Source organism: Globicephala melas, chromosome 15, assembly GCF_963455315.2.
Source record: "Globicephala melas chromosome 15, mGloMel1.2, whole genome shotgun sequence".
Taxonomy (NCBI): Eukaryota; Metazoa; Chordata; class Mammalia; order Artiodactyla; family Delphinidae; genus Globicephala; species Globicephala melas.
The window spans coordinates 15,886,493-15,898,578 of NC_083328.1; the positions used below are offsets into that span (position 1 = coordinate 15,886,493).

The 12,086-nt window shown below is 43.8% G+C and overlaps 1 protein-coding gene across 1 annotated transcript; it reads left to right on the forward strand.

The window, feature by feature from the left end:
* The first annotated feature begins 8,574 nt into the window (after nt 1–8,574).
* On the forward strand, nt 8,575–10,830 carry SEPHS2 (selenophosphate synthetase 2). Its single transcript, XM_030871755.2, has one exon. It carries the CDS (start codon nt 8,730–8,732, stop codon nt 10,083–10,085), a length of 1,356 nt encoding a protein of 451 aa, XP_030727615.1. The 5' UTR covers nt 8,575–8,729; the 3' UTR covers nt 10,086–10,830.
* Nucleotides 10,831–12,086: the final 1,256 nt, after the last annotated feature.

The following is a 12,086-nucleotide window of genomic DNA, read 5'->3' on the forward strand; positions in this document are numbered from 1 at the left end:
GCTCAAAAAAGTTTGCCCTTTATTGACCACCTCATCCCAACTTTATATATACTTAATCGAGGGGGCTAAGATCTCTGAATTTCCACGCCCTTAGGAGGGAGAATCTGATTGACCAGCTAGAGTCAAATGTCAACCCCACAGTAACCAGCTGAGGCCAAGGGAACAGAGTCACATCCTAAATACAAACCAGCATCTGGCCACCTCGTCCTCAATCTCTGGGTGGGGAAGTAGTCCTCAAGCAGAGGTTGTGGGGCTAGGGCGAGGCAGAAGCGCCAGAAGTTATTTGTTTCGTGGGGTAAATTTCAGTCTTACAACATAACTTGGCTCAAACTTTCTTTAGCCTCACGTCCCACTTTTTCTTCCTCAATCTCTCATCAGCCTATCCCACTTGCCTAAAATGTGCATTCCCCATCACCACGTGTCAAGATCTGCCCAAGATCTTCTCTAAGGCTTTAAAATAAATAAATAAATAAATTTGGGCTTCCCTGGTGGCGCAGTGGTTGAGAGTCCACCTGCCAATGCAGGGGACACGGGTTCGTGCCCCGGTCCGGGAAGATCCCACATGCTGCGGAGCGGCTGGGCCCGTGAGCCTTTCTCTGAGGCTTCATGCCAACTTCTCCATGCCATCCTTTATGATAGTTTCCACTAGAAGTGTAGTAAAAACAGTTTCAGATATGAAAGATCTCCTGAATTCTCCTGAATTCAACCCTCCCTCGTCTCACACAAGTCCCTTATGTATTACCTCCCACTAAATCTTCAACCAGGCCCCGCTCACACACCTCCAGAGCTGGGATGCTCATGACTTCTCAAAGAGATCCATTGTGTCTCTGGTGTCCCTGCCTGTAGGAAAATGCTTTCTTGTATTACATGCCAATTTGCCTTCCTGTGACTTCCATGCTTTAGACTTGGTTCTGCCCTGTGGAAATGCCTAGGACTAATCTTTTCACCTTCCCACCAGGAAACCCCTCAGCAATTTGGATATGGCTCATGTCAACCCTTAGTCTTCTCTCTTCCAGGCTGAACATCCTCAGTTATGTCTAATATTCCCCATAAAACAGTCTCAAGTCCTCTGACCATCCTAGGAGGAACATGTGTCAACTACCCTCCTAAAATCTGGTGCCTCAAAATAAATACAACAGGGATAGTCAAGGAAATCTTTAAATTTTTTTTTTAAAAAAGGAAGAAAATAAATTAAATCTCCAACATAATAAGAATTTGGTTATATCGATTAAACAAATCGATTTTATACAATACTATTCAGCCTTTATCAAAATACGGTAGATTTACATATACTAGCATAGAAAGATTGTCATGGTAGAAAAAAAGCAAGTTACAGAGCAGTGTGTGTTACATCTTATTTGTCTGCTAGGCAGGAAGTCTGTCTTTCTCAGCTTCTCTCTCTCCCATCTCTCTGTCTCTTAAACATTTCGTTTTTTCATGTATATATAAAACAAATTGGGGGGAGGATAAGGACTGAACTCTGCATAGTTATTTCTAAATTCTAGAGATGTCTTGAGTTATTTCTAGAATATAGAGGATAAGGTTTGGGGGATCTTTCACGCTATGATTGTTATGTCTGTAATTTTTTTTTTTTTTTGTAAAGAGCACGTATTACTTTCATAATCAGAGAACAACAACAACACTAATAAAGGATTTGCAATGCTTTGGTGAGCTCCGAATATCAGGGTGTTGATCTATTTCCTCCTTCACATTCTTTTCATTTATTCATTCAACCAACGCTCTCTAAGGCCTTCTCTGTGCCAGACCTGGTGCTGGGCCTCGGACTTCTAGAGGCTAGTGAAGTGTGATTCCACCTGTGAGAAGCTCACAGATGTCAGAAAAAACCTAGCATGATAAATGCTAGGACAGAGGAAATCACAGAGCTGAGGGATCACAGTGGGGGGACTTCCTGGAGTCTTGAAGATAATAGTGTTTGTTGTCCATAAAGGGCTTTTGGGTGATTGAGAGCAGCCTTGCAAAGGCCTGGAGGCAGGGAGAGCTGTGCTGTCCTCCGTCCAACCCCTCTACCTTCTTCCCTCTAGTCCAAGCCACCACCATCCCTCACCATCCTCTGCAGCATTCTTCCCCTCCAGTCTATTTTCAACCTAGCAGCCAGAGTGATCTCTCAAAAACACAAAGGCAACCATGTCATCCCCCTGCTCAAAACTAATCTGTGGCTTCCTCCTTCTATTAGGAGAAAAAGTCCAAAAATCCTCCACATGACCCATCAGATCTTGCACTCAAGCCATCAGGAAATCTTTTGGTTTCAAAAAATACCCTGACTCTGACTGCCTCTTACCATCTTCACTGTAGCTACTGGTGCAAACCACCATTGTCTCTCTCCTGGGTTTTTGCAGGAGCCTTCTCACTGTCCCTCTGATTCCACCTCCCGAGCCCATCTGCCCTTACCGTAGGCAGAGTCATCATGTCAGTCCTCCAGTCTAAACCCTCCAATGGCTCCTATCTCACCCAGAGCCAGAGCTGAAGTCCTTATAGTGGCCCACAGGCCCTGCATATCAGGCCTTTCATTGCCCCTCTGACATCACCTCTTCCTGCCCTTCTCTTGCCCAGCCACTGGCCTACTTACTCTTTCGCCATCGCATCAGGCTTGCTGTGTCTTGGGGCCTTTGCTCTGGGTGTTTCTCTGTTTGGAATGCCGTTCCCCCAGATGATCACATGACTCCCTCCCTCCTCATCTTCAAAGCCTCTCTGGTGATCTCTATCTCTGTCTCAACATCCTCCATTACCCGAGTTCTGCCCTAACCCCGAGTCTCTTTCTCTCTGTGGGTCTTATGGCAGGAGTTCACTCACTAGGGTTTCTCACATTTGCCCCAGACACAAAGATGAAACTTCCTGGCATTTGGGATGGTGGAAGGTGGTTAACAATGTGAGAGTTGTGGCCATGAGTGTCATTTCTCAAGTCTTCTGAGGCAGAGCCTGTTGCTAAAAATTCCATGAGGCAAGTCCAGGAGAGGTGGGAGCTGGGAACTAGGGCTGAACCTGGCCTGGGTCAGGTCCAAGGCAGGGACCACCAATGGGGACACTGACCTGGGTGTCAGGCCAGAGTGGTGGGGGCTCAGGTCGATGGGAAAAGTTTGGACCTTTGGGGTTTGACTGCAGACTAAAAACCATAACAAAGTTAGATTATGTCAATCCTACAATGACCTGTGAAGTACTATGTCCTGTGCTACCTCCTCCCTACCCTGTGCCACATCTGTCTGACTTCATTTCCTTTAACACTCCCTACTCACTATGCAGCAGTCACCCTGACCTCCTTGTTGTTCCTAGACCACCCCAGGCACACTCCTTCCTGCCCCAGGACCTTTGAACTTGCCAGTCTCTCTGCCTGAAACACTCTTTCCCAAATATCTGCATCCTTATTCCTCTCTTCAGTCAGGCCTTTATTTCAAAGTCACCTTCTCAGTGAGGCCTTCCCTGACCACAATCATACAATACACACTCACATACAAGAATTCTTACCTCCTTCTCTCCAGACTTTATTTTTTCTCCTTAATATCTATCCCTAACCAACAAAGGATGGCTCTTATCTAGTGCTATCCCTCTCTTCATTAACATGTCAGCTCCATGAGGACAGGGATTGCTGTCTGTTGTATCCACTGATACAGCTCCAATATCCAGTGCAGTGGCTAGCACAAAGGAGGTCTTCTATACATATTTGTGAATGAACCCAGGGAGAGTCTCCAGCATCTACTTCATGCCAGATATTTTTCAGCCATTATTTTATTTCTTACTAGAAATAAATGGGATGATCCCATTTTTGTTTAAAAAAAAAAAAAGGTATATATAATGCACAGAGCACACACTATGTCACTCCGTACAGCCTGGAGGGAATGGCTGGGCGCCCCCTGGGGCCCATTGTGAGGTGGTGGCCCTCTATATAGCATGGGAAGAAAAATGTCTAAACTTAGCTCTGCTCCACTAAGGTTCAATAGCAATTCTCTCCGGGAGGAGGGATTTCAAGTGATTTTAACTTTTTTCCTTTTTACTAAGTTGCATTTTGTGATTTTTCTACAATGACAAGACAGTGATTTTGTAACAAGAAAAAATTTTAATGGAGAGTGTACTGAGCCTACTGAAGTATTTTCAGTGTACTGAAAATGCACTGAATGTATATTTTCAGGAATTCCCTGGTGGTCCAGTTGTTAGGACTCCGTGCTTCCACTGCAGGGGGCGCAGGTTCTTTCCCTGGTCGGGGAACTAAGATCCTACATGCCTCGAGGTGCGGGGCAGGCCCCCTCCCCAAAAAAGTGTACTGAACCCTAAAGTGTAGTGTCATAATTCTGAATGATTATCATAATGGAAAAAAGCCCCAAGGCTCTTATTGTATGTGAAAATCAAATGGGGGTGGGTGAGGGGTGAGATAGGAGTAGGGGATTAAGAGGTACAAACTACTATGTATAAAATAAGTAAGCTACAGGATGTATTGTACAGCACAGGGAATACAGCCAATATTTTATAATAACGTTATTTTTTAAAATATTTATTTATTTTGGCTGCACCGGGTCTTAGTTGTGGCACACTGGATATTTGTAGTGGCGTGCAGGATCTTTAGTTGCGCCATGTGGACTCTTAGTTGCGGCATGCATGAAGGATCTAGTTCATCGACCAGGGATTGAACCTGGGGCCCCTGCATTGAGAGCACCAAGTCTTAGCCACTGCACCACCAAGGAAGTCCATAAAATAACTTTAAATGGAGTAAATCTATGAAAGTTTTGAATCACAATGCTGTACACTTGAAACTAATATATTGTAAATCAACTATACCTCAGATTCTCTTATTCTTTAAAACCCCTCTTTCTTCTCCTTTGCCTGCTCTCCCAACCCCACCTCCAGGTTTTTAACCTTTGCAGTCTTTGACCCAAATGGTAAATGTGGTTCAATGAATCTCTCAGTGAAAAAATAAGAAAAAGATAAAAAGGATGCTTTCGAAAGCTCATAATGCAGTCACAAGGATCCACCCGGGTGGATGGCCTGCACAAAGGCACGTCAACCTGTCGTTCTGGCCCAGTAGGTTGGTCACTGGCCAAGGCAAATTCATGACTTTTTTTGCACTGGCCCGGGTGAACATTGCTCCCAGGTAGAAGTGACAGGGAGGGATATGGATGCAAATCTTCCCCCAAAAGAGTCCTGCTTCCTTGAGGGGCGTGGTAAGGGTTGTTAGTATTATCAAGGGGACCCCCGGAATGAGGGGTAGAGCACCAGCCTTCCGGTCAGACAGACTTGGGTTTACAATTCTCACTAGGTTGATTCCCAGCTGGTGACTCTGTGCAAGACTCCTAACCTATCAGGGACCTCAGTTTCTGCATCTGTAAAATGGAGTTAAGAAAGCCAATTTCCTGGGGCTGCTCTGAGGAGGAAATGAGGAGATAAATAAATGCAAAATGCTCAGCACCATCATATGGCTCATTATATGTGCTCAGCAAACTGTATTGTATAAAATGATGTATTCATTCAACAAATGTTATTGCCATGTAAAGTGCTAGGGTGGACGAAACAGAGCAGCCCCTGCTCTGTGGAGCTTACAGACTAGTGGAACAGATAGTCATGGTGTAATCACATGAATAAAGAATTACAATTGCACTAAATACTGAGAAGGAAAAGTCCAAAGAACTAAGAGAGCATATAACCAGGGGCACCTGATCTAGCCACTTTTTAACCCAGAAGAGGTGACTACAGATGAAATAGAATGCTTTTGTTTTTCCCTTAATGATAAAGGAATCCTTCACATGTACAATATGCTGAACGTTTTGCAAAGAACTTTTCGTGGATGAGATTTTCATATGATCCAAAGCAGAGATGATGACCCTCATCTTACAGAAGTGGAAACTAGGGTGTAGAGAGGTTATATAACTTCATTAAGGCCAGACAGCTCATTGATAGCACACCCAGAGATCAGACAAAACCCAGAAGTCCTTTGCTTCCACATCTATTGCTTTTACAGTGTATCATTTTTTTTAAAATTCTGAAATACAGCATACTTCCTTCTTCTTAAAATGTTGAAATATAGTTTACTTACAAAAAGCATGGGGAAATATATGTGTATGGTTTAAGGAGTACCTATGTAACTACCACCCAGCCCAAGGAACAGAATTTAACATAGCTCAGAAGTCCCCTTATATACACTTCCCCAGAAGTAACTCCTATGCTAAATTTTGTTAATCATTCATTCTCTTACCTTTTAAAAGAGTTTTTATCATTTATGCATCTCAGCGATATATTATTGCTTATTTATAAATGGCATCTTAGTTTATGTTTTCTATAGCTCGCTTCTTACTGCCAACATTTTGTTTTTGAGATTATTCATGTTGATGATGCCTATATCTCATTTTTACAAATAAATAATATTCCATTGTGTGATTATTTGTGCACTCCCCTGCTAACAGACATTTGGATCATTTCCAGTGTTTTACCATTATAGTTCTTCTTTTTCCTTTGGGAGATAAATGAATTTGTTTTTATAAAAAACTTTTGAAGATGTTATAAGTTTTGTGAATTTAAAGTCCAGTCCCTACACCCACATTATCAGTACTGTATGATAGTAGGTTCTATCATTTATTTTGAGCTTACCATCAGCCAGGAACTGTGTTAGGAGATTTACACACATTTAAAAAATTTAATTCTCTTAACATTCTTATTTGATATGTATTATTATCTTCAGGTGAAAGGACTATTTTTTTTTTAGGCAATGAAACTGAGGTCCCTAGAGGTTAGACAATTAGCCTAAGGTCATTAGGAGAGCCAAGATTGCAACTCGGTCTAATTCTAACGTTCTGGTTCCTTCCAATTCACTCCAGGACTTAATACCGTATTGTGCAGTAATAAAAACCAAATGTAATGATGAACTATACTATCTATAATTATCTACTCTATTTTTTATATTTGTGATTGTGGTAAAACACACATAACATAAAATTTACCATCTTAACCACTTTTAAGTGTACAGTTCAGTAGTGTTAAGTACATTTACATTGTCGTGCAAACATCTCCAGAGCTCTTACAGCCATTCTTGAACATATCATCTGGGGCACACGTGCAAGAGTTTTCTCCAGGACATGTCCTATGGGTGGAATTCCATGGGTTTGCATGTGTCCAACTTTATCAGTTAAGGCCAAACTTTTTTCCAAAACGTTTGCACCAATTTATACTCCCATAGGCAGTTACTTATTTTTCAAGTATGCTTTACATTCAAATGTTTAAAAAAATTATTTTGAGTTCCAATGTTAAAAGAACAAAAAGACAATACAATGAAAAAATCTCCTGTCCCCTAACCACCTCATTCTCTCCCCAGAGGCAATCAAAATTACTTATTACTTATAGAATTATTAGTATAAGGTCTTTATGAGAATTAAATTAGTTAATATATGTAAAGTATTTAGAATCCTGCCTGTTAGAACTGTAACTACTATCAGGATAATCACATCGATGTTTTCTCATTCTTTTTTTTTTTTTTTTGCGGTACGCGGGCCTCTCACTGTCGTGGCCTCTCCCGTTGCGGAGCACAGGCTCCGGACTTGCAGGCTCAGCGGCCGTGGCTCACGGGCCCAGCCGCTCCGCGGCATGTGGGATCTTCCCAGACCGGGGCATGGACCAGTGTCCCCTGCATCGGCAGACGGACTCTCAACCACTGCGCCACCAGGGAAGCCCTCATTCTTTTTTACAGTTGCCTGATAGTCTATTATATAAATGTATCACTATTTTAATCATAATTGATAAACATTTAAGTTGTTCCTGTATGTTTATAGCACAGCAGTAAATAACTATTATTTCCCACTCACATAGGTGAGTACATCTAAAGGGTAAAGTTCTGGAACTGGAACTGCTGGGTCAAAGGTATTTAACACAGTTATAATTTTAATGGATATTGGCAAACTGCCCTTCATGAATACATCACAGATTCTCATATATATTAACTTAAAGAGGTAGAAACTTTGGAATAGAATAGACCTAGGTAAGCTACTTTGTTGTTCAGATGAGTCAGCTGATGCACGGGAGAGGGAAAATGACTGGCACAGGCAGTTAGTAGTGGAAACAGCACCAGAACCCATGCAGATGTCTGGACTTGGAGTCTTAAATGCTTTAAAGTCCATGTTAACATTTCATTATTTTGATGCTGCGGCTTGCTTATATAATGGTAGTAACTTAATAATTAATTTCTCACTATTCTTTCCGATTTTTCCCTGGGCTATTTTCCTACCCTGGATTGATCATGCGCGCTATCTTGGACAATTCTGACCGGCTTGAGGTTTGCCAAGTGACCCATCTGCCCTCGTCTTAGAAAATGCTGGATTTGGTAAACTGCCTCTAGGGAAACAGAGCTCCGCCAGCCACTCCCAAGAGATCATTTAAATTACATCAAGGGAAATGAACCAAGGTATTTGTTCTGTAATCTCTCCGAGGTCAATTTCCCAAGCTGGTGGTTGATTAGTTAGTAATACATCTTTTAGACCAAAGGAAGCCCGCCTCTCGAGGGCAAAGTGATCATTGGCTGGTATGGCTGTCAATCACAAGGGGTATAAATAAGGGATGCCGGCAACTCCTCCCCCCGGACGGCCAGGAGCGCGTGGGGTGGCGGCAGTCAGTCTGCGCGAGTCGTGCCGGGGAGGCGCTGTGCGGTAATATCTGACTGTTACTCCTTAATAACTGGAGTGGAAAGTAAAAAGGACCTCTGCTCCTCACTCCTCTTTTCCCCTCCCTGCCGGGCAGGCGTGATGGCGGAAGCCGCGGCGACGGGCGCCGGCGGAGAGGCGATGGCGGCGGTGGCGGCGGGGGAAGGCTCCTCGGGCCCGACAGGCTTGCCTCTAGGCCGGGGCTTCTCGAGCTACCGGCCCTTCGAGCCCCAGGCGTTGGGCCTCAGCCCGAGCTGGCGGCTGACCGGCTTCTCCGGCATGAAGGGCTGAGGCTGCAAGGTCCCGCAGGAGACGCTGCTCAAACTCCTGGCGGGACTGACGCGGCCAGAGGTGCGGCCTCCGCTGGGCCGGGGCCTGGTCGGAGGCCGTGAAGAGACGGCCCAGGAAGCCGGCCTGCCGGTTAGGGCGGAACCCAGCCCAACCTTACCAACCCTCGGCATTGGGATGGACTCGTGCGTCATACCCCTGAGGCACGGGGGCCTGTCCCTGGTGCAGACTACCGACTTCTTTTACCCCTTGGTGGAAGATCCCTACATGATGGGGCGCATAGCTTGTGCCAACGTGCTGAGTGATCTCTACGCCATGGGCATTACTGAATGTGACAACATGTTGATGCTACTCAGCGTCAGCCAGAGTATGACTGAGGAGGAACGAGAAAAGATAACACCACTCATGATCAAAGGCTTTCGGGATGCTGCAGAGGAAGGAGGAACTGCAGTGACTGGTGGGCAAACGGTGGTAAACCCTTGGATTATCGTCGGTGGAGTTGCCACTGTGGTGTGTCAACCAAATGAATTCATAATGCCTGACAGTGCTGTTGTTGGGGATGTGCTTGTGTTAACCAAACCCTTAGGAACCCAAGTTGCTGTCAATGCCCACCAATGGCTGGATAATCCTGAAAGATGGAATAAAATAAAGATGGTGGTCTCCAGAGAAGAGGTAGAGCTGGCCTATCAGGAAGCCATGTTCAACATGGCTACCCTAAATAGAATTGCTGCTGGATTAATGCACACGTTTAATGCCCATGCAGCCACAGATATCACAGGCTTTGGCATTCTGGGTCACTCTCAGAACCTTGCAAAACAGCAAAGAAATGAGGTGTCCTTTGTCATTCATAATCTGCCAATCATTGCCAAGATGGCTGCCATCAGCAAGGCCAGTGGGCGCTTTGGGCTCCTTCAAGGAACCTCAGCAGAAACTTCTGGGGGGTTACTGATTTGTCTGCCAAGAGAACAGGCAGCTCGCTTTTGTTCGGAAATCAAATCTTCAAAGTATGGAGAGGGCCACCAAGCCTGGATCGTCGGCATCGTGGAAAAGGGAAACCGGACAGCCCGGATCATTGACAAGCCTCGAGTTATCGAGGTCCTGCCTCGAGGAGCCTCTGCTACCGCTCTTGCTCCTGAGAATTCCAGTACCTCCTCTGAGCCTAGCTTGTGAGATGGAATAGGGGAAGTTGTTTGGACTGTAGAGCCTTTGTACAGAATCATGGACAATTCTCAAGAGTTGATTTTAGGAAATTTCCAAAGAAGGCTGCCTGCGTAATAGTTCCAGCTGCCCTTTGTAGGTGATTTGAATCAGCCCATCAAAAGCTGCACATTCCAAGGCCAGAAGTAACATTTTGGACTTTCGGGGGGTAGGTTTGCTAATCTCTCGAGTGGAAAAAGAGCAGAAAACCCTCTGTTTCCTCTTTCCAAGAGCAAGATGAGGCTACTCAGGTTTGAGAGATTTTTCTCAGCACAGGGTTCATTGATTTCTGCCCAGGGAGTGAGATTGTTTAAAATTACATAGACACCAAAAATAAGTTGCAAAAAGAAAAACATTTAGATCAGAAGCAAATAAGTTTGGACCAGTACTGTTGATAAATCTAAATTGTTAAGGGAGATTAAAATGCAATGTCAAATTCTTATTAGATTACTCTGAAACACTGGCTCTTTCCTACTCTGGACAAGAATTGAGCAGCTTGTCCAATGACTGGGAAAGGAGGACCTCCAACCACCTTACTTGGTCTCTGTTAATGACGTCTCTCCCTCTAAACCCCTTTAAGGACTGGGAGAGGCAGAGCAAGCCCCAGAGCCCAGGCCTTGGTGGACATTAAGATGTTAAATTCTTGTGTTGAAAATTCCTGGTGATTTAATCAATAAAGTGATTTCTAATGAAATAAAGAGGATTTTGTTGAAAAATTCTTCTGGCTAATGTTTGTATCCTTGGAATTCTGATTCTTTAACAGTCTTATAAAATGAACCAACTGATACATTTAGCGTTGACAGTAAAGGACTCGAGAACAGGCATAAATCCCAAGGACTAGAGGGTGGGAGAGGAAATAGGTAAAGAAAGGTGTCAGCAAATCTTGGAACATGGCAAGTGGGTGGAAGAGGGGTAACTGACTTAGAAGAACAGAGGAAGGCGAAGTATAAATGCCTTCAGAGTTGGGGAACACTAACAGGAAGCAAGGAAATACGCTCCGAATGTACTAAGGAAGGTGGGGTCAAAGGGTGGGGATGAGAACGGAGATACTGGTTAAAAATTTATGCACAGGGCAATTAGATCTTTGCAGTTCTCAATCTTCTCCCCTGTGTCATACAACCAGGTGACTGCCTCTCACCTGTGTAGGTAAATGGAGGTTTGTTTTCTGGAAAATGTGAATTTAAAAAATATTGTAAAGTCAGGGGCACCAGGCAGAGCAGAGGACAGGGAGCCTCACCAAAAACAAGAATAAAGACAAAAATGAGATTGTCCAGCCCCCTCCCTCAGCTTAGCTATTAGAAACACTGTCCAGGAAGCTTATACCGCCCCTGCCTGGCGCAGGTGGAATAGACTCCTCTGGAGAATATAAACCTGCCCAGAAAAAAGACCTATAAATACAAACATTTAGGGAGTCCCCGGTGAAAATCCCTGTACTGGGAAGCCTCCCAGTTGAAAAGCTTCACTCAAGCACATTCTTTTTAATGCCTCATTCTCAAATATGAGCAGGCAAGGATCACCAGATATTTGAGGCAAGCCTCCAACTTGAAAGAAGTCAAAGCAAACAAACAAACTCAAGAAGGAGACAATACAGGGAGCAAAAGAAAAAAAAGAGCAGAAATAAAAGAAGATAAAGTATCCATTAAAAGATAATAAGAGAGCAAAGCACTTAGAATATAAAAATATAGCTACAATCTTAAAGTTCAGTAGAAGATTTAGACGGTAAAGTTGACATCAGAAAGGAGACAAACAAAGAGATGCACGATAGAAGGGAAAAAAAGTAGGAAAATCAGAGATGAGCCAGGAGGTTCAACGTCTAAGAGTCCCAGAAAGAGGTAATAAAGCAGATGGAAGAAAGAAAACGATCAAAAAATAATACAAGAAAGTTTTCTAAAGTTTAAAATTGCAACTGTCACATGCCTTTTGAATTCCCAGCATTGTGAGTGGAAAAAGGCCTACACTCATTTTACTGTTAAA